The 23,904-nt window shown below is 33.9% G+C and overlaps 1 protein-coding gene across 5 annotated transcripts in view; it reads right to left on the bottom strand.

The window, feature by feature from the left end:
• The window catches only part of LOC125646617 (homeobox protein Hox-D5-like), a 28,369-nt gene extending 5,730 nt beyond the window's left edge, over window positions 1-22,639 (bottom strand). The window contains exons 1-3 of one of the 5 annotated variants that reach the window (XM_048873024.2): window positions 22,282-22,639; window positions 5,307-5,412; window positions 3,939-4,593 (exon numbers count right to left, since the gene is read on the bottom strand). In XM_048873024.2, coding sequence (XP_048728981.1) covers window positions 3,939-4,473 — 535 coding nt within the window. In that variant the 5' untranslated portion in view covers window positions 4,474-4,593; window positions 5,307-5,412; window positions 22,282-22,639. Of the gene's footprint in view, window positions 1-3,938; window positions 4,594-5,306; window positions 6,101-8,434; window positions 8,929-8,987; window positions 9,449-9,982; window positions 10,110-22,281 lie in introns of those variants that run through there. The other 4 variants (XM_048873023.2, XM_056142431.1, XM_048873021.2 and 1 more) reach the window with 4 other exon arrangements.
• Between the last annotated feature and the right edge of the window lie 1,265 nt (window positions 22,640-23,904).

The raw sequence follows: 23,904 nt of genomic DNA, 5'->3' as shown, positions 1-23,904 counted from the left end.
CCGAGATTTTTCATACTTTGGATTACACCGTATAGCACAAAGCAACTGTCTTCAAAGAACAATTCGTTTCGAGTTGATGAAGAAAGTATCTAATCTTTAACAAATACTTTGCGCTCACGTAATTTGGAAAAAACATAAACGACACAGTGATGAAATACCCCGGATTAAAAACGACACACTAACGTTAATGATGGAATATGTATTGCAGCAAATGGCCCATAACTGTCCAGGATTATCTCCCTTTCAAAATAAATTGATACTGGCATGCTCAGAATTTACTTCGTAATCTATTTAATATAATATAAACTTCAAACTAGATTATTTAAGTAATTATCAAAGCGGATTTTTAAAAAAAAATTCTATAGACAACTTTGGGCAAGACAAATTACAGGTATTTCATTATGTTTGAGAAGTAGGGGGAATAGAGTGACGTTGATGCTTAATAAACAGATAGATATAACAGCTCAATACCATATTAAAGATTTTATTACATGTAGTATACTCTGTTATTTCATATTGTTTTGTTTCATAGTATGTATGAAATGAATAATTTACACTATAGTGATGGAAAATTACATATAAAAATGGTATTTTGTTTTCAAAAGTATCACACATTTTCTCTGGTGTATATAGTATGCGAGGTCATCTTTCACAAACTGTATAGTTTTATTATATGAATGGCAAATAACTTAATTTTACTGTATTTTACAATAAATACATACAATTTTCTGTCAATTATCTGTTGATACTCAGTCGGTATATCAAATATTATTTTCATGATAAACACCCATTATAATAATTTAAAAATATTAGAAATAATTATTTGTCAGATATTTCAGGATAAAAAGCATATCTCTATATATTGCTTGATTCATGTCGGACTGTTACATAGACTGTTGTACACGGTACTTGTGTTGTATATTTTGAAATATACTGTATGTAAGCAGTACAAAATGTGGACAACTGATTGTTTCATTGTAAATTAGTATATTTCAATCTAAAATTTATCTGCTGACGTTTACCATTTCACAGACATACAAATAATTACACATTACAATTTCACACAAAGCATATATTTCTGACAAACTTGCAAAACTTTAAGTGTCCGAATTACAATAATTTATCCTAGCTGCATTAAATAAATATATGACAAGGATTTTTTGGGGGTTATAATCGGGTTTTCTTGACAATGTTTTAACAACGGAAACAATTTATAATCAATCCAGATATATGTATTTAAATAATGTGAGCACAGTTTGTTGTATATACCAAATCATAAATTAGATATGACATAAATATTAAGTTTAGACAAAACTTTAACATGTAATATCGCAATGTTTGATACGATTATTATTTTAAATTCGATACAAAACATTAATTTCTTACTTTATCAAATATTTGCGCACTAGTTAATATGAAATAACCCCCTTCTGTTTCAATCGTAAAAACTTATATTCTAACCCTCCGGGTTATTTATCTAGATTTGTGTAAATAGTATTCCTCAACATTTTTCTATGGAAACCATTTACATGTTGAATTATTATTGATTTTAATGCATGTTTATTATACATGTACATTAAACTATCGTTTAGACATTTTCTAAATATTAGCGATGCAGGAAAGAGGAACTCGAACGTTCCAAGCTAGCATTTTAATCTGGAATCCAAATCTACACCATATTCAAATGTGTTTGGAATGGAGGAATATTTTCAAAATTCAAAACATTAAAAAAAACTGTTTTGTTACTGTAAGTGGAAACTAAGGATATGCATGACTACTAATTTATAAGTATTTTTTCTTGCTACTGCGAATTTTTGCATGCCGAGATTTTGGTAGATTTCGAAACTTGCCCTTGCTGGCTAAATATTCTGCTCCTGATTCTCGTAAATATGACTTGCATCAGAATCATATTGCAGGATCTTTTTTCCCTGTAAAATTTATGGGTCGTGAAGATAGCCAAGAGAAAACTGCCAGATTTACGGCGAACACAAAATATAAATCACAAAGTGAAACAGAAAATGTGGCTGCACATCCCCGCCGATCTCAACTAGGATCAGTGTTTTAAGTTAAGTCTCTTGTTACAGATGTCAGACCATAAATAAGAATTAAAACTCTACTTCTTATATCGCAATTTCAACTGGTTTGTCTTCTCCCATGGTCATCCTCAGAATGTGGAAAGTCTAGGGTATGAGGACCGGCGCCTTCCATACAATAAATCTCGCTAAACCGACACAGTAGCGTGGTACCCACAACCTATACGGAGATGGGATGTTTTTTGTTTATCATTCAACCTTCAGTAGTTTATGAGAGGATAACAGAGGCTATGTCTTTTTTACACTGTAATAAATGGCGCTGTAATTGTTCAGAATGCGGGATACATCCCTGGGTTTTGTACTAGTCCGAGTTCAGGGTAGTTAATAAACATGGATTGCTTCTCATTCTCGTTTATCTGATTGTTCCTTACTGTCATGTCCGTCAGATATTGTCGAGTCTTACATAAAATCGCAAAAATTTATCACTGAAAACGGAAGGAAATGGTACTGATATATTGCATTAAAAATTGAATTTTTCTTATTTTAAATGGCATCTATTTCTTGGTGTATAATTTAAATTCTGATTTATAAACAAATATCTCGATAAACTCAGCATGTTAAACATGTTCGACGTACAACGAAAGCTCTTCAGAAAAAAAAGGTTGTGGAAAATCTATTTTATGTGGTGTTCCCCGGGAGTAACAGTCATTCGTGCAATTAAAGATCCATAAAAATGAAATATGGCGCGTTTTTCTAAGTGATGTGGAGCTAAGCATCTCAGAATGTAACAGTATGAACCGAACAATACTATTCACAAGTGTTCACCCAGAAATGAGTCACATGACCGATTAAATATATTGTAGGAGAGCATGTTTACCCTGTTCCTGAATCTCAGAAAATTACAGATTTATTCTAAATAAACAATAGGTTATATTAATCTAGAAACATAGACACCAAATAATGAAATCAGAGCATCTATCAAACTTCCCCCTAAAAATGACAAAAAAAGTTTTATTGCTGAAAATTTATGAGAGCTTAAAGAGTAAACCCTAGAATTTTAAATTTATATGAATAAATTAAAATTTATTATCATTAAAATAAAATTTGCTGTTGCTTCCCTTTTGAATTAAAAAAGAAGAATGCAATATATCTAAGTAAATGTAAATAGTTCAGACAACTTTGAGGGTAAATGTATTGACCACTCTGCTAATTTTACGTGATAAAGGTAGCTTTAATTCGGTTGATTAATTTCTATATTGATAATTGTTTTATTCAAACATCTTGTTCACGCCATTTGTGATATTTTTGGAATGTGGATTTATCCTTTTTCTTGTTAATTTCGCTGTCAATTACGATTTTAATATTTACCAATTGAATATAATAATTTTGTAAATTTTGCTTTGTTACTTTATAATTTACATCAATATATCCGATTCTGTTTGCTCGTATAATTTTTTTTAAACCCGTAAAATCCATTCCCTAACATTTAAGGATTTTGGTCATATGATTTATAGAGTATATTTCATTTGCTTTGTGGTAATGTTTTGTTTATGTTAGATTTTCAATGGAGCATGGGTTTAAAATCACGCACTTAAACAATGTTGTTGTATTTCAACATTATACACTAGATTTTAAATTCCAATATATGTCATTCAGTGCGAAAATCGTGCTATAGTTTACATAATTGTAAGATGGTGAGTTAGACCAAAAACAAAAACAAAAATATAACGAAAACATCCCATCACTCTCAGGTGATGTTTATGGTGTGATAAGCTGGTGTTCTTATTAAAAGTATCAGAACTTACTTTTAAAAAAAAACACTAGGGTATTTATTTTCTAATTTCACATACTGTACCAAAAGAAATAAACAAAACACTGGCAATATAGAACCATGAGAAAACTCACCCTGAGTGTACTGCATTCTCCTCATCCACGGGTAGATCTGAGGGCTGTTGTATTGCTGATCTGATTGAGACCGGGGAGAAGTGGGTGACGTCGGCCCCGAGCCCTGCCCCGGGGGTGGCTGGGAGGAGGGTGAGGTGGATGGGGCTTGTAATGAGGGGGACGATCGATTCCTTTCCCCGATGTGTCCATTATGATAGTATGAATTGTTGTTGGAACCAGTTCGAATGTTACACGAGGGTCGTTCGTGCATCGGGTGCACTGTTTGTAAACTAGGGGTCCCTGTATTAAGACTATGGGGGGAACCGCATGGACTTGCTGGAGGTAAGTGGCTTAGTCTGGGACCCCCATAATAATCATTATCGTCCAGCCGCTCCTCTTTCGATGGGTATGGGTACCGTGCACTTGGAAATCCTGGATAGAAAGCACCCGTGTGTTGGTAATTTCCATTTCTATGAAAACTTCCATCTGAACAAGAATCGATTCCCATAGTTTGACCATAACATGCTGATAAAGAATTAACAAAATAAGAACTCATTTGGCTTGAATAAATCGAGATCGTAATTCTGTCGCTGTCGTTAGTTATAACCACTCTGACGATAAATTATGGTGATGCCGGGAACAGAGGAAACTTGGTACTCGGGAACTGCACTCTCCACTGAAACGAAGCCATGATGGTCACGTGAGAAGAAAATCCAATCGTAAGTGTTATAAATGTCAAGCTATTTTCAAATACCTTTAAATGTAAACAAACCATCTCAAAAGTAGACAAAATAAAATCTACAATATCTTACTTGTAATAATATCGCCTTTCACACGCAAATAATTGCTCATAAAGAGCTATGCATCCGGCAGCTCCTATATTATGGTTTCAAATCGTTTTTAGCACTAGGGATATTAATCGCGAACCACGTGGGTATTGTAAAATTAACTTAAATGGCCCAATGAATTGGAAGTTATCGTTTCATCTAGACTGTGTTTGATGTTGTCATTTATCGGCTATAGACGTTAACACGTATTAAAATATGAAATAGAAGAAGATATTTGGACCTTATTATTTATTCTTTTTTTTTTTTTTTTTTTTTTTTTTACATTTCCATGTGAAGAGGAAAACATTTGTGTGTAATTTATAAAATTGTCAAGCCGCCACATACACGTTTTAAGAAATGTCATTTTGATGTAAAATTCCACCAAATTGTTTTTGGTAAATGTTTTCTAAACAAAACGTAGCAACAAACGGGTTTTTTTCTTTTCTAATAGTATAAATAAGTACGTTAATGCTCTCGCAACACACATCGCGTACATAATATAACAGATTAATCCAATCAAGTGGTCAGATAAAAAAAATGTCCCAAATTCTACAGTACTTACCACACATTCAGCGAGAACCAAAGTTAAATTCAGAGTCCTGACGGTAAAAACACATGTCTTCGATCCCGGCCCTGTAGTAGACCATTTACGTACAGTCACACAGACACTGGAAAAAATGATAAAATGTGCATATTATATCCACACCTTAACACCATTACTCATGTCGGGCGGAGTTCGGGTTTTCTCTCCTAGCACGTTGACTAGGTATATATTTTCTGTTGTTTGAACCGTGTTGTATATAGTGTTCAAATGTGCGAGGAAATGTACAAGTTGAGAAAAATCGTAGAGCCGGCTCCTTAAATCATCGCTGACGAGAGAGGCCGTTAGTTTTTGTGGAGGCCAGTTATTTATTCATTGACCCCAAGTCAGGTAGCGAGGCGTAATGAAGCATGGAGCATCCCTCGTACGTAATGTGACAGATGCACAGGTTTCTGCACGACAACCCCAAACTCTTACTTCCACGGGGATCATTAGGGAAATACCTGTAAATCCGATGCCGTTCACATTTTTTCCGAACTCGATATGAATTTTTCGTTTTTGCCTTTTAACACTTTATGTGTGTCTCGCACTTTCCATTTCCAGAATAATAAGCCATCCTCGTTAAGTGTATCATGTGTTTTGCTTCCGTTGTTTTTGGCGATATTAGAATGATTTATCATGTGAAAAACAAATCGACAGACGAGATTTTAAATGAGATGCAATAAATTAGAAAAAAAATAATTACATTCCCAGTTTGATGACCTTGGTTGCATCCATACTGAGTGATTCGATTACGGTAAATTATGAAACATGTATGAAGTTTTGTAGGTCAAACAGTTTGATAATTAGGTTACACAACGTTTCCCTTCAATGTATGAATATTCATATTTTAAAAAATAATACATTAAAGATCGTGAGAGATTTTCTGTACATTTTATTATAATTTTCTATTGTACATATAACCCACGTTTCGGTTATTCTTACTTCACTGAATTTAAATTCTCTACCGTAGCGTTTAATTTCCCATGGAACTGTGTCGAAATGCATACATTGTTGTGGGAGAGTCTTTGAACCCCTTAATTCCCTATAAATAAGAGCAGTACCCGTACCAGTTCTCCTGATCAGACATATTGGTAATTGTAGCGCCCATAAATCTATTTCTAACAATACTGCAGATAATAGATACCCCGTTAATAAATACTCCCGGGCTATAAAGTATGTGCGGGGTCTCGATCCTTGCAATTCTACTGAATCGCCTTGACGCGTTTGCAAGTGGGGAATAATACGCAAGATGTCTGAAAACCCATTTCAAGTTGTTTATGATGTGATTTTTCTTCACTTTACAGAAATATGAATGTATCTTACTGTTGGATACAGGGATTTGGGGAAAAAGAAAACCAACATGTCGGATTTGGCGTCTTGTCTTTCTTTAGATTTCACCCAGTACTGGAAATTTGGAACTAGAAATTATTTACTGCCAAATGTTTGTCTCCATACACATATTTCTGCAATTAGTTTATATTTCTATGTTTGTCTAGTCGAGGAGGAAACACATTTTTCACCCTACTCACAAATTAGAAACAGTTATTTTCTTCCCAAGAATAATGATTAAATCATGTTCCAACTTGGGCATTCCACATCCAGCAGCCCGAATTTCAGTGATGGATATTTTTTGCCAGATTTGTCGAATTTGGTTTGAAGAAATGTCCGCTTGAGTTTGAAAAATGACTCTTAATAATACCTTCTTCTTTATTACTTTCTGGAATGGAACAAATTTATTTTCTCGTGCAGGAACTAAATTGTATTTCTCCCAGGAAAAAGGCCTTCCAAAAGAAAGTTGTTAGTCTCCTAGACGGACAATGGTTTTCGTTATTTGGTAGAAAATTAACATTTTCGCCACCGAAAAGACATTTATTTCGCTGCCAGCCAAGGTCCATGAAAAAACATTTAGTCTTTGTGGTCCGGGAGAATGAGGATAGCGAGTCCGCGGATCTATTTGTATGGAGTCCACCTCGACAGATCAGATCAGATCATTTACAAGAAATTTCCATTTAAAGAAGCTTAATCAATAATTCAATTACACTTTCAAAATTGTTTCCATTATTGTTTTGTGTTAGAATATTTTTTAAAAGAAATGTTTTATTTTCATATGCGAGAAATAAAATATTTTGATTCCATTTCTCCTCTGAAATAAACGCCCACCATATATGTGTATATAAAAAAGAATTGAACAATTTTTCACTTGTCTATTTAATAATTCCGTGATTAAAAACTGTCAATTTATAAGTATAATATTTTCGTGTCATCTATTTCACTCATGAAAAAGAAACAACTAAGATGTCCACATCATTTGCACCCACTAATTCAATTTAAAATTATTACACTTCTGAATTTGTTTCTAATGTTTAAATAAATTTCCCCAATTTTCGAAAATAACGTATTTAAGCTTGAAACTTATTGGTCGAAATGGTTGATTTTATGTAAATTACGTATACTTAAAAAAAATTACCTGTTTCATTGACGCACACTTGTTTAATACAAACCCAAGCTTTTCAAATGGAATTTATATTATGAAGGTATGTAGTAAATTATAACCTTTAATTTCGAGTCTGGTTCCTTAAACAACTGTCTTGGCCAAAAGCTTGTCGTCAATTTCAGCACAAGAAAATTTAAATGACCACAACACACAATTTATTGAGCATGTTAAGTAACTCCTTGTTTGTGGTTCTCATAAAATGGAAAATAGTGTCACAGTTCAATGTCTGTAAGTAACCCACACTCACGCACACCTACGAAAATATTTATGCAGGAAATTCCTGAAAACCAGTGTCACAAATCAACTAAAATCAGGATTTTATTCTCAAAATTCTTACAAGTATTCCTTTAAAAAAAATATCGATACCTTTCGGAATATTTCTTTTTCATCGACATGAAGTTCACGCCAAACTTGCTGCAATTATTTATGTAATACCCCCAAAACAAACTGAAAAGCATACACAAATCAATAGCACATGTGTACTTCAACGATAACTTAACCAAAATAAAATTTCCAATTATTGATAGTAATACTATTCTGAAATATTGATACATTTATTAAGGTTACACGGTAAATCAGGCAATAACTATCTGACTTCTCGATAAACACTTACTGCCATCATGCTGAGAGCGAAATCCACCTATTGAAAATATAGGAATCTTAAGCACCGAGAAAGCCTGGTCGTCCCTTATGTCATCTATTAATACTGCAATGCAGTAACACACCGGTAATGGGTGGGGTTTGGTAAACGTGCAGTCTTATAATTTACGACGGGGACTTCGGCATTCGTATGTTCACGTTTGGCAAAGTTAGTGGATGGACATTTGCCATTTATTTCAGAGGAACAGGAGTGTAGCAGCGTATCCGAAATTCAAAGGATTGGGAAATTTCAGCAGAACGTTTGACACGGGGAACGGTTTCCCCAGGAGCTTTGCCCTCGAAATTTGGATGACCATAAAATTCTGACTGACAACAACAGACCGAGAAGTAACTTTTCTATCACTTGAATTATTGTTCAAACCAACGCGGTTTTTCTACCTATAATACAAGGACCCCGTTGTCCAAACTTCAGCTCCATCACGGCTGAATCTCACACCAGAAGGCCTGCTCGATGTAAAAGTTTTGATCATTGTCAATGAAATCAGAACGCTATAGATAAAACAAACCTGCATCACATTGTTGTCCATCCGTCTAATCATTTATTCATTCCACGTTGATTTTAACGGATACCGCGATGAAGCAAGTGAAGATCCCCGGCATAGTCCCGGGAGTTTGAATGTAACATATTTTATGACTGTGTGATCCTAATGCGCCATTATTTTAGTTTATGGCCATTATTTGCCCCTAAAACTCGCATTACATTTTATTCGCTCGTCATCATTTATTTATAGCCGACAAACTGTTATCTTAATAAAGCCCGCCGTGGCATGCCTTGTTTAGGTCTCTTATTGTTGTTTCACTGTCAACTATAAACTCCCATGTTCATATGACATCAACATAAATCTTTGAAAATAAAAACTACTCGATATTAAACCAGGTATTCAGAGACTGACAATCACGATAATATTTTCAGGGGATTAGCTCTGTGTACTCATAGAGTAAATTATCATGTCTGGTATCATATATATTTTTTAAAAATATTATTTTTCTTCACATATTCTTTAGATGCACATGTATGCACTTTTTGTATGACTTTCAACATTGCAAAATTTATCTGAAATAAAAGAAGAAAAAAATGACTTCAGAATTCATTTTCCTGAAATAATCTCTCGTAATCCGTTTTTTATTTAAATTACAGAATGTCTTGACGATTGTTCAGCAGTTTACATTTAATATCAGCTGAAGGTGGTATTCTACATCTATATGTATCAGTGCTTTTCCTTTTATTTTGATAAATTTTACATATGAAACTAAAGTACATGTATAAAAATGGCATGGATAAAAGTGGGGAGGATTGAAAACATTTTATACAGAATAAACTATATGTTTGGTATTATATAAATGATATTCAAATTTTTAATTAAAAACTTGTAAAAAACGGTAGAAAATTAATGCCGTAAAACTTAAATTAATACTTCGTATAAGGAGTTAATATTTTTTTAATGATTATATTAAAAATTCGCATCAAACACGAACGTGGTGTAAAATGTACTACACAAACCTTCCTCTCGCCTTCCCTCTGTTCCTTCGTTGTGTGGGTTTCGCGCTTCATGGTGCATATTGCAAACTGTGAGAAGAACCCTCATTTATGCCGTCGTTTGACAAAAACAAGTCAAACAGCTAGTGAATTTTGAAGTGTTATGTTAACATCCATAATTCCATCAAAGGGTTGGGTTAAAAATACAGGGGAGCGAGACGACGGGGAATCGAATCAGCAGTAAACCCTTACTTTCGCTAAAATGCAGAAACTTACGAACATGATATATTATTTTATAGTTTTGCTTTTTTATATCTTTACAAGCTGTTGACTGCGACCATTAACTTTGACCGATAATTGGTCTGCATATCATGTGAGTTATTCAGGGAAAGAGTTTTAGTGAAGAGATTTCCGTTGATAAACCATTGGAAGCTTTGTGCAGTTGTCACCATATATAAACTTGGCGCATGCATTAGGACATATTTGAAGCAGATTTTAATTTACGACCTAGAAATGCAACACCAAAGGTTTAAACTGTTTGGATTTAGTGGTGAAAGACAATCAAAGATTGTAAACTACACGAGGTCTTCCCGCCTTGAAAGGGTCAAACCCACCAGTCTTCCACCTTTTACCTGGTTAAGCCGGGGCACGTGAGATAGTCTTCAGAACCTGTCCCAAAGTTCACAGTTTCACGCTTCTAAATCACCCCCTGATTATACTATCGAGACATCTCCATATAATTGCCAAACTTCAAACATTTTGAGACTTATTATTTTCCATATTTAGCCATTTGTGACTGTTGCCCTCAATATGCCAATTTAAAACTTACTCGTCTGATTAGCAATAAGACATGAAAATTACTCTATCATGATCACATATTAATGACAAAGACGGGTTGTGTATTTCTGTTAGAACGCAATAATATATCGTGTATACCTCTGATCGGTATAATTATGATGTTCAATAATAAGTAGAAATTGCAGGAAATTGTCACGAACTTTGTTTGAATTTAGTATGCGTCCAATTTGACTGTTGCAAAATTAAATGAAGAAATGAGGCGTTATTAAACTCAATTGAAAAATATGAGATGTCCCTGTAGATTTTGATACCAAATACAGTGATTGAGAATTAATTGAATAGTAATGAAAACAAATGTAGGTACATTTGTACCGGAAATATCAAGTATAGTTTTTTCTTCACCATCTTTATTTATAGGCCGTATAAAAATACTTTTATTTAAGATCATTTAGTAATGTTAAAAAGGGAAAGCAGGTGAAGTACTTTCTTTTCTGGTGCATTTTCATTCTTTTATGAACATTTTCAATGTGACTTCTTTGATAACAACACAAATCCGGTTCAATGTGACTTCTTTGATAACAATACAAATCCGGTTTTTTAGTAAGTAATGTAATACATATCAGAAAAATAAAGTGACTTTTTCATCAACTTGATAAAAACTCTTTCCCGAAATTTGAAGAATTTGATTTTTATATTGTGATATGAATGTGCAACCCCTACAAAAGACTGGAATATGTATGTACATATAATATTCAACGATCAATTTACAATCGAATGCGTCGGTATTTTGGAGACGTCTGTCCCTTTTCGCTTCCCTCATTTAAAGGGAAAACCTAGTCCTCCTCACTACAACCAGGTACAATGTCTGGCACGGAAGATGTGGTTAACCATTTCTGAACAGTCGACAACTTCAAATAACAGTTCATATTTTGGTAAACAAAAAGCAGGTGATCGATAAACAACGATAAATCATCTGTTTCTGACGCGAGTTATTCACAGCACTGAAAGATGAAGCATATAAAATTTCCAAAACAGGAAAAGCTGTTTCTTAATTTTGTATTTTAAATTCACAATAAGGCCTACTCAAATATTGATGAGTTTCTTATTATCTACAATTGAAGCATAGTATTGATCTGAGATTGGTTTCCAAAGATGTAATTATTAGATGTAGGAGGGTCAGATACTGCAGCAATCTTATAACTCTCCCTTCTCTACTCGTACACAGTCCCAATGCAAACGTGAATAATTAATCAAAGTCATTATGTAAAGAACGGCCTAGCAATTGGTATGAAACGTCACACATCTTTCGATCTATTGATTGATTATTGTTTAACGTCCCTCTCGAGAATATTTCACTCATATGGAGACGTCACAACTGCCGGTGAAGGGCTGCAAAATTTAGGCCTATGCTCGACGTTTGTGGCCTTTGAGCAGGGAGGATCTTTATCGTGCCACACCTGCTGTGACACTAGACCTCAATTTGAATGATCAAAATCTTCAGTCTAATATGTTTAGGTTTCACCATAAAATCAAGTTTATTCATCTTGACAGAAAGAAGCTCATCATAGAGAGTTTATTATTTGTTTTGAAAGTAAAGATGGGGGTGTGTTATTGTTTACGAGGTTTTCAAAATAAATGGATATTGGCCAAGTTTATTATACTTTAGGTAAAATGTGTCATTTAAAAGTTAAAATTTGTGATTGTACAAATTGAACATACTTTAAATTACAGCGTTTCACTGGTTCGTTTGTTTACATAAAAAGGCTCGAATCTTTGTTTACATAACACAGAATCAAACCTAAAATATTGCTCATATCCTTGCATTCAGATGATCCAAATTTTGGTTGTCAACATTCAATGAGCTATAATTTTAATTTTTAACATAAAAAATGAAAAACATTTTTTTTCGAAAAACGTGAACCAGTCCCTTTAAATTTGAAACTTGGGGAGGGGTGCTTAAATCCGCCACTGAGATTTCAGAGACATCAGAGAATCGCACATATTCGTTAAACAGCATAGTGAAAAGTACATAAAAACTGGTTAAAATGACAAGATGTTAAATTTAACAGTTATGAAAATTTGTCACTTTATACAGTAAATACACGTACATTATATGTGGATATCGGGGAGATCATTGTATAATAAACATACCATAGAGAAAATACCAAACATGAGTTATTGCCATTGACAATATTTTTTAATAAAGATTGATTGAATATTATTTTACGTCCCTCTCGAGAATATTTCACTCATATGGAGACGACACCACTGCCGGTGAAGGGCTGCAAAATTTAGGCCTATGCTCGACGTTTGTGGCCTTTGAGCAGGGAGGATCTTTATCGTGCCACACCTGCTGTGACACTAGACCTCGGTTTTTGCGGTCTCATCCGATAGACCGCCCCATTTAGTCGCCTCTTACGACAAGCAAGGGGTACTGAGGACCTATTCTAACCCGGATCCCCACGGGAACTAACGAAAGGTTGTATTTGCAAATGAGATCATTGAAGTTGCGAAATGCTGACTTTAAACGAGACTGTTGAAACCCCGGCAACATCACTTTATTTGTCAGTAGCCTGCCTTGGTTTGAAACTTGATCATACCCAGAACATGTTCTTGCGTATTGAAGCAGTTGAGAGAAATAAACACCACATGCAGGTGACAATAGAATATTGCTATATAGATATGGAAAGTGCAATCATCCCGTTTGTCTCAAAATTCTTAGTTTGCTGTTAACGTCTATCTTCAGTACAATATCCAAGTATGAAGCATATGTGAAAGACTCTGTAGTGCCTTTTATTACGAGTTCACGAGGATATATCGAATAGATATACGTGTACATGTATGTTGTTAATTGATAAAACGTCGTCGATGTATCTAAATGTCGAGTTGAAAATGGAAATGTTTACCTTTAACAAGACACGTTTACTGGCAACACCACAGGCATCCACAGCATTTTAGTCTGCGGTTTATCGGGTAGTTTGTACCTATCGACAGAGCACTTGGGTTTATCTGTATTTCTTGACTCAAATTCAAAACCCTGACAAACTGCACACATCCCCTGTGACAGACAGAAGCCTCTACACGTTTGGCAGCACAGTGTAGTTTTTAGGAAGGAGAAAATCGTGCAAATATTTCAAGGCTCTCAGAATGCTAACGAGAGTACGGACAATTAGTAGCCCGTCAGCTGCGAACAATATTTCAAATTAGAGAAGGAAGTATCGGCATCGTAGAACTATAAAAAATGTAATATATAGTAGAACATCTGTGGTCCGATTCCATTTCTAAGTGTCTGTCATTAGTTATTGCATGAAAGAATTTGTTGGGAAAAGTTATATTCTGTTTTAAATCTTTGTGTAATTGACACAGACGTGAACACAGCAGCTAGATGTCAAACAGTTCGTCTAGAGGTGTCATGAAATGAATATAAAATAAACAAGCAGGTACTCTAAAACCAAACTTTCTTAATATTCGCAAGTTTCGTATACGGTACTTTACGTTTTGTTCGTCAATAGGAGGTATCTGATCAGACTGTTATCGACCTCTATGGTTTATAACGACGATATATTTCTGTTTCGAGTTTGATAAATGGTTTTTCACATAAAACGCAAATACTTTTATCATATTTGTTCTAAATTAAAATATTTTACAGATGTTTTAATAGGTACAATCGTATAAAGGAGTTCTAAAAAGGGATTCTCGTGAAGGAGAGGCGACTTTTTAAGATCCCTTTAATATAATTTCTATCAATCTACAAAACCACATTCCGTGGCTTAATTTGATGTTGATGAATACATTTATTTATGCGTAATTTTCAGTTTGTAATACAGTATCGGGAACCTTGGGTTTATAAAGTACTCTATCCAATAAGGACCCTAGTTGCCTACTCAAACTAACAGTCGTGGTTTTTCTTTACTTCGAAACTAAGCTTCTTTTGTGCAACACATTTGTTATTCGCAAAGTAACCAAACTGCCCTTTCCCAATACCTTCGATATATTATCGTAAAAAGAGCTTGGACAAACGGTATATACAGTTATGAATTCATCTTTTTAGAGTCCGTTCGTGAAAGAAACAATTCCGCACTTTGTGTTTTATGAAAGAAAACATCCCCAAAACTTATACAAGTCTAATGGACATGGGCTCATCAACAAAATCTGATTTAGTCAGTTTTAATTATTTTTCCCCGTTTATATAAAATCTTTCAATTGCATTTATTATTTTAAATGACAATATAAACATAATAAATGTATTCATCGACGAGACAGGGATTTTTTTATGTATACACATACAACACCAAACAACATTAAATGACTTACCAGGGTAAAAAAGAGATAACAAATTTATTTACATTTACATTTGTAATATGAAAAAAAAAACACCTTGCCACTCAATAACAAGGAATAAAGCTTTGTGTGAAATTGAAGTGTTCTTCGATTGACACTTTAAAAAGCTGAAGTAGGACAGAGAGCAACAGTATGTTAGTAAGAGGACGGACTAAATCTGAACCCTCGTGCTAATCGAACACTATTCAGCAACTCCTCATCACGTGACAAAACTCTCAATTTCATTGGATAAAATTTTCCCGAATCAACAAAATCATTTTCCGCTTTTATTGTTACCGTTGAAAATTATTTTTTATTTATCGCTGTATAACTGTTATGGGGTGTGTTAGACTCGCTTAACACGCTTTAGTGCGTTGTGACTATACATTCTGTTTGTTATATGGCCATTAATAAAGTAATAATTCTTTACGAATGAAACTTGATGTAAGATCAGCTGACATGAAACTGTGTAACATATCTTGTGGCTTTATTTGTTCGCCATTTTATTTGCTTTGGGTTTGTTTTGAAACTTTTTGATTTGTCATCTTATATCGTACATTATTTTTGTTATTTCATCTTCTTTGGGGGGGATCCGATTTAGAGTCATTTAGCTTTGCGGGGACATTGATGTAGAATTGTATAAACTTAGCTGATTTCCCTCAGAATATTCTGTTAAAGATTTATTTCGTCGATTTTAAGTAATAAATGACAATTTTCAATTTCAGTCACTTCCGAACATCAGATGACAGCATAAACGAGTTATGGTGAGCAGAGAGTTGGGTAATTGAAGCTTGTAAACATAAATACAGTAACTATTCTTAATGTAAGATCAGCGACCGGTCGACAGGGGATGCTTACTCCTCCTACACACCTGATCCCACCTCTGATGTGTCCAGGGATCCGTGTTTGCCCAACTATCTATTTTGTAGGAGCTATGAGATTTATCACTGTTCGTTATCTTCACCTTTCATGTACATTGTATAAATTAATGTTCAATGTTCTGGTCTGCATTTCTCGATCGATCGAGAGAGAGAGAGAGAAACGTGGCCTCAAATTTTGATCGCTCAAATCAGAGAAAACTCAAACTTAAAGGCGTTAGCCCAAATTTTTCTGAAGCAGTGAATTGTTCTAAGTACTACAGAAACATGGAAAAATACTGTGAAAATGAGTTTCAATGTAAAGGCATAATACTTTGTAAATGGATAGTATACGATACTGGTATAACACGGGATGAAACCTACATAAGGCTACATTTGTTATTTTACGTTTACTATTAATTTGTTGATATGTATTTGTTCCATACTTTTAAATTATGATTAGTTGTCGAATGCAATTGGAAGATTGAATGTATGTGTGTGATTTTATGTGTGATATCATGTGTATATATTATTGTAAGAATGTTGAAAATAACGCATTAAAAAGTTTTTGAGATTTATTTTCGAGAAGTCCAAGCCTGGGACTTGAAAATTAATCTTCTAAGATTCATTAATTCAGAATAATCTTTAGCAATGTTCATGATTACTAGGATTTCTTGTTCATGTCATACCTTAATATATTTGTAGAAATAAACGTAAATCACGAATCATAATGATCGAACCGTTATACAGAATTCATAATTTTATTTTTTGTGCATTCATATATTTTTTTATTTGTAAAACTACCCGGTACATTGACTGCGTGTATGATTTCGTTCGTTCTGTTTCAAGATTAATTGGTTAGGTTTGCTTTGTATCCTTTTCGATTTTTCCTACAGCCTTGTAGTTGATGAGCTGTCATGAAGTGTGTAATTTCTGCAGGAAATAAATGAAAGTAAGGTACTCTTGGATACTCTTCAATAGAGATGATTTCTAACGCGACGCTTTCCTAATCCCAAGTGGTTCCTAATGGCAAAGATATTCATTATCAACTTTGAAACGGCAGAAAATGCAATGTCACCATGCCCAATGTACATGTATTTTCTCAGTATTAATCTGTAAAGTTAACCTGTACCAATTTTCAAAGTAAATGTCGCCTACTTGGACAGATCTCTAGATTCCCTCTGGAGTTGCATAGTAGGAACCAGTCGTTTGTATGGGTTTGTATTACATGTAATTTAGGTCTGAACGTCACATATAGCATGGATACTATGTCGATGAACCCTGTCTGTTTCTATGAGAATAAGTCAAATACGAAGCATCCGAAAAGAAAGATAAGGAAAAAATCGCACGTGATTACCATGTCTCAACTGATTGGTTTATCTGATCACATGACCGATGATTCCTATCTCTACCAAACTATATTGCTGAAAAACAAAATATCTTATTACGTCACAATCATACTGTCTGCCACTATATTCAACGATAATCAACGTGATAAATTATATAGCATGTGTAAATATATGTACTACTGTTACATCTTGATCTGGATTCGGTGATAAATGATTTATTGCAAAAATGAAGATTTGTTTTCAGCCATGAAAACTCATATTTCCCCACTGGTTATTTCTCTCAGCGAAAATTACTTTTTCTTCTAATGGTGCGAACAGTTGTGCAATAAATTGGCAATATTTTGGACCACTTTATGACTTTGCAACATCGTATGAAGGAAATTATTTTATCTCAGGTCAAAGCTCTCAGGTGTCGCAGTATGTTCTAAAAAATTTCAGTTGCCATCAAAAGTCTCTGATCATTAAAAAAGTATGAATATCTAATTCCTTGCTTAAAATGATCATAAATATCTGTATCGACCTTGCCTATAATTTGACAGGTAACTCTTATGCTATCAGGGATGCATCTCTATGTTATCAACGTTTTTCTTCTGTAGATTAAAATACGTCAGAGGGTGAAGAAAGAGAGCTCGAAACTGCATACTTCTGGTCAGGATGGTTAAATCCTGACACAAGAGATATATCTAGTTTCTATTTCTGCGTTTTGGTATGCCATCACCAACAATACACAGAAATATAAAACCCACGACTGTGCATTACCCAACAAACGATACTCCGTATTAACATAGCAATTAAGGCGGAAGATTATCATTGCAAATGTACAGATATACAAAACGGTAGTCAAAAGAAAAAGCAAGAAACAAGACGAAATCAGAGCGGGTCTTTTGAGGACTCTTTGTTTGGTTGATGCTCGGATTTTGTAGGGCGAAGTAAATAAATACGTCTGATATCCCCTCGAAGGTCTGGGATTAAGTATCATGAGTTATTGGGCTTTCTCCTATTTATGGCATTTCGGAATAAAGTGTATAAAATTGATAGGACGCTGCACTGAGGTCAGACTTTGGAAGATCGTGTAGATGTCATTTCGTGCTTCTCAGTCAGTGATGTTATTCTGATTTCGTCATTAAAACAATCATACAGAATTGCTATTGGAAGAACGCGAATATTTTATTTCCCAGTCAGTTTGATATTTGTTTGTTGCATAAATCAATTACTGAGTATAGGAGAAATCTTGCTACTGGTGGGAATGGTCAGCAACTCTTGTGTTGGGAAGGATTAGGAACGTCAGAGCATCCGTTTCTGTATATATATATATATATATATATATATCGAACTGGTGTGTATAAACAACTGCAGCATAACATTCATACTCTTGTCAGATATATATATATAAAAGGTCAAATACAAGTAAAATACAAAGCACGAAATTGACCAACGACACGAGCAATTAGATTGTCAAATTTTCGGGACGACCTATCCCTTGCTCAGGACAAACGAAAAGGTTTACATAAGATGGCTAAAGATAAACAAGAAAAAACACTAGCATGTTTGTAGATGTAGTGTAGTTTTAGTGCAAGAGTTACTTTTTCTTTTATATCATTAGCCATCTTATGTAAACCTTTTCGTTTGTCCAGGAGAAGGGACAGGTCGTCCCTAAAATTTGACAATCTAAAGTGTGTGTGTGTGTGTTACGATCCTGGTATTCTTCAACATCTTATGTACCCCATTTTAAATATTCTTTATCTTTGTGGATGCCTATTGTACCTAGACAGCATAAAATACCATTGGGAACAATATTTAAATGAGTAATGCATTTTCGCGATCACTGCCATAATTTTCGCGTTTAACACAACTTTTACGATCAAGTGACTCGCTTGATTTTCATGCATGTTCCTTTCCGTTCGAAAATCATGCGAATACCGTGCGATAATCACACGAATAATCACACATGCAAATTTAGTTGCATGATATTCTTGCAAAAACCATGCGATTTTTATGCAATTTTTGCATAATATTCTCATATATAATAGCTTTTGGCGAATTTCATGTGATAATCTTATAGTATTTGCAAGAAAATGTTTCAATATTTGTTACAATTGAACAATGAAGAAATTAAGAAACAATAAAGCATTTTATGTATTTCCATGTTTTAAACAAGGAAAACCAATTTTAAAACAACTTTTATAATAACGGTTTCTATTAACATTTACTATCCTAATCCTGCTCGAAGTCATACTTTATATGTTAGATTATCATCATCAGCCTTGAAACCATCATATAATTGATGACCGATCATGTCCAGGTGACTTCACTACAATACATTTTGCATGAAAAACCCATGTGAATAATTCATGCGAATAAATGTATCATGCGTCTTACTTTTCATCTTGTTCTCATGCGAAATATTCTCAAGAAATTCATGTGAATTTCATATCAGAGTCATGTCAGCCACTTTTCCATTTGTTTAATGTAAACTTTACTAATTCAGTAGAAAACGCATAATCTGTATTGAGATCGCTTTGATTGAGGAAATAAATATTTTCTCCATCGGTGCATTACATCTTATTGAGTGTTAATGTTATGGATTCTTAAGACAATGATTTCATTTTTCCTTTCTGTGTAAAATCGCCCAGGTGAAAACCCGGTAATTACAAAAGTGGATTAAGAAATTCACGGTGCTTAAGCTGATTTTCAGGACAAATATCAAATTATTCAATTAAGAGATCGGACAGTAAGCGATATTAGCCTTTAGCACGAAACAACAGGAATTTTTTGCTAAAAATTTGTAAAGCGCCACTTTATTCATAACACAAAACGAAACAAAAATAATACTTCATCAATATTTCATATAAAGTTCTGATATAGTATAAAACTGTAAATAACGAATACACTTGTATTTCTTTCCAATGGTGTTTTTGTGATACAGAACATTTCATTTCTAGACTGAAATTAATAGATAATTTTACCTCTAAGATCATTGCTACGTATCGTCAAAATACAAGAAAAGTCAATTGAATTTTGTGTTTTCTATTCCAGTTATCTATCAGTTATTTTCTTTAAATACTTTTTTGTTTCTTTGCGCCATGTTTCGCGATTTACCGTCCCATTTCTAATGCCAGACAATTTTTTTCCTTCTGAAAATAGATTTGTCTTAATACTAGATAAGGACCCGGTATATCGAATTGATTGATGAGACGAATAAAATGAGAATTAAGTTTTAATCAAGTCACGGTAGGATCACAATTAAACGAAACACGAAGAAAGCAAATTTATTTTTATTTAAGCCCCCTGAAATCCAAAGACAACTCAAATGATCCACGAGAGACTGGAACGAAACTCAGGATCTAACAGGACAAAGCTTCTTCGAGAGAACAGAATAATGGGAAATGGACAGTTTTCACCAACTTTTTAGATTACTTGATAATTTCTTTTTTGCGCTCATCATAAAGATATTTCATATGAATATGAACACAAATTCTGTGATGTTTCTGCGGATCCTCAGTTTAAATACGAAAGATCGAATAAATAGTTATATAAAGGTTGACATTAATAAACAAGAAAGGAAAACATGAACTTCGACATTTCATACATGTTTGTTGATGTAACCACTATTCCATCTCAGTCGTATGGGGAAAAATCCCGTAAGACAACAAACTTGAATCAAATAACGACGACCTTGCATAGGTAGGAACAACCACGGTAATTCTGTTTCGGGTGAAGCAGAGAGGGGAATCCTCAACCCTTGTCAGAAATTGACCCTCCAGAAACAATTTCATCATTGTCTTCTCTCGCCTATCGCCTTGTCTCTCATCGGCTGCAGAGTCTTTCTTATAAACATTTTTCTTGTGGTTGGTATGCCGCGATAGGACGGGTAAATTTATAGCTCTACTCTTCGGCTATCTTGAATAAATAAGTGACACATGGTAACAATACTAAAGATCGCGAGATTTATGCGACAGGAGAAAAAACGTGTCGGCGATAAGCGGATAAAATAGCAAGCTTTGTTTATTGCGACAAGTACAGTTTTATTTGCCGCACATGGAGATATGCTACACAAAATTAATAAATAATCAGATAGTTTAATTGTCAACTCATTATTACAGATCTGTTTAAAATGCGTTTTCCTGGTTCCAAGTCTTGATTAATCATAAAGTGAGATCGGAATTAATAACTGTTGTAGGTCTACGGCTTGGATCTACATCATCGTTTGATTAGCATTTATTGTTTTCGAGTCAGTAAGTCACTTTGTTTACTTCTTACCAATGAACACGATGCTTTTGTTTGTCCGACGTAACATTATCTAGTTTGTTTATGGCGGGAGTATTAAATGCCTGATTGTCTTAAAAAGATCAAAGACACTTCATAGTATCGGAGAAAAAAATCTTTTAGATTTTTATTTTCAAAGTTGAAGAATTACTCATGCGGTACTTTGCATGTAACACTAGTCCAACACTGATCCTCGTGAACCTAACGGAATTGAGCCTTAGTGTTTCAGCGACAATGTTACCGCAATCTTTTCAGTTATGCCCCATTTTCTTCTACGTCCTTTACCGATAGAAATGTTATATCCGGACTAAATTTGTTTCGCTAATTACAAAAATTGAACATGTACTGGTAATGGGTTTTACACTTATGCGTGTTTTAGTTGCATGCAGGAAACAAAGCACAATCGATTGGCCTTGCATCGTGGAATCTAAGTGTCTTCGCTTGCATTAAGTACAATTTGCGCAATTGCAAAACATTGGTTTTCACTCGAAGAGCCTTGCAAGTTCTGTCATGATTCAGTTGCAATAATTGAAATTTGAATAATTAATTCGTTTTTCTGTTTGAACAGGTTTCCATAAATCACAGAAGACTGAAATTGTTTTGGTCATAAATTGTTCTCGTCAATAAGCACACAGACAGCAGTGTCTGATCGCACTGGCTTCTTCATAAAAGAAACTCATCATTTCAATTAATGCATTGAAGGAAACTTTGGAGAAAATAACGTATGACTTACCCAAAATCTGTAAATCTTCTATCGATGACGGTATTGTTTTCTGCAGCGGTTAGGAAAAATAATTTGATCTCGCACAATCTCCTGTTGAGATCTCGTAATGTATAAGGAACGGACCAATAGAAATGCTGGTATTCGCCAAGCCGCATAAGTATATTTTTTCCATGGGACTCTATATAACTCAAACTACTAGTCGACACACACCCAATTCAGAAAACTTAATGTGGCGTGCTCTTTTCTACAGTTAATCAGTTATAAATGTCAAGAATCACACGTGTTTCTTCTTGTGTAATCCAATAAGAAGTAAAATTCTGCATGACTTTTATAGTTATCATTTCGGGTAGTCTATCTAAGAAATTATGAATGTAACTGTCGTGCGCGGAATAATTATAAATACTACATCGGGATTTTGTTATTTTTATGAGGCCACAAAAAGCGGTAAACTATGAGAGTGTAAACTTAAAAATTCGATGTGAGTGAATAAAATTATAATTTATTATCTCTTGGAATACCACTTGGTACAATAAAGTCAAGTGTGCTGTTGATATCTTCATGAATCTTTGATAATTATAGATACATAATTTCATACATCGTAAAAATTATGAAATAATGTGAAACAAAACCGGAAATGAATTTAAAAAAGAAAAAGATAAAATTCTAATTAATCTTATTTATAACGATAAAACAAGGGGGGAAAGTAATTTAAAATATTACGATGGTTATTTGATTTTTTGTTCAAATCAATATTTGAAATTTTGAACCATCCAAACACTTATATTTAAATTCACTAAAACAAAATAAGTATTATAGCCGTGAAAAATACATACGCACATTTGTTTTTAAATTTACACGACGCCAGGTGATTTACATCAACGAAATGTGGATGAATGTCTCATAACTGGACGATACTAAAGCAAATGTATGTTTTGGGGCTTTCTTATAACATGAAAATTTGGTCAAAAGTGTCACTTGATTTTGGTTTATGGATATTTCTAAATATCTCTTCGAAAGTAAGTTTTTATCGCGGGCGAGATATCTATTTTCGTTTGAGGGTTAATTAAAGTAGGAATTTCTTTCCAGATGTTAAAATAATGCTATAAAATATGTCCGTTTAACGATGTAATTTATGATGAAGTAATCTTTCTTTCCTTGAAATTAATGGAGAATATATAGAAATATGAACAAATAGCCAAATCACTATAAGAAACAAAGTAAAAAACCCAAAATTAATGTAAACAAAACGCATTCATATATATTTGAGTGTGAGCGTGTACGTAAACTGGTTTTATGTCCTACAATGTACAATATATTTAATTCAAAAACTACACGCGTTACTTATACCATCATATATATATATTCAATTAAAAAACCCGATATTTTCCCCAAAACTGTTGTCATGAATACAGCAGAAGGACTGATAGGCACTGAGATTTTCAAACAGAACATATTCGTTGACCTCCAATGTATCAAGCTTTTTTCGTGTATCGATTCCTTTCTTCTAAAGAAAATAAATACCAAAAAACCCATCAAAAACAAAAGTAAATAAAAACAAAACTAAGCCAAAAAATCCCACCATCAAAACGAACGGCACATCAATCTGTATTTATACGATTCAAATAAAGAGGT

Source organism: Ostrea edulis, chromosome 6, assembly GCF_947568905.1.
Source record: "Ostrea edulis chromosome 6, xbOstEdul1.1, whole genome shotgun sequence".
Classification (NCBI taxonomy): Eukaryota; Metazoa; Mollusca; class Bivalvia; order Ostreida; family Ostreidae; genus Ostrea; species Ostrea edulis.
This window is presented reverse-complemented; position numbering and strand designations above follow the sequence as displayed.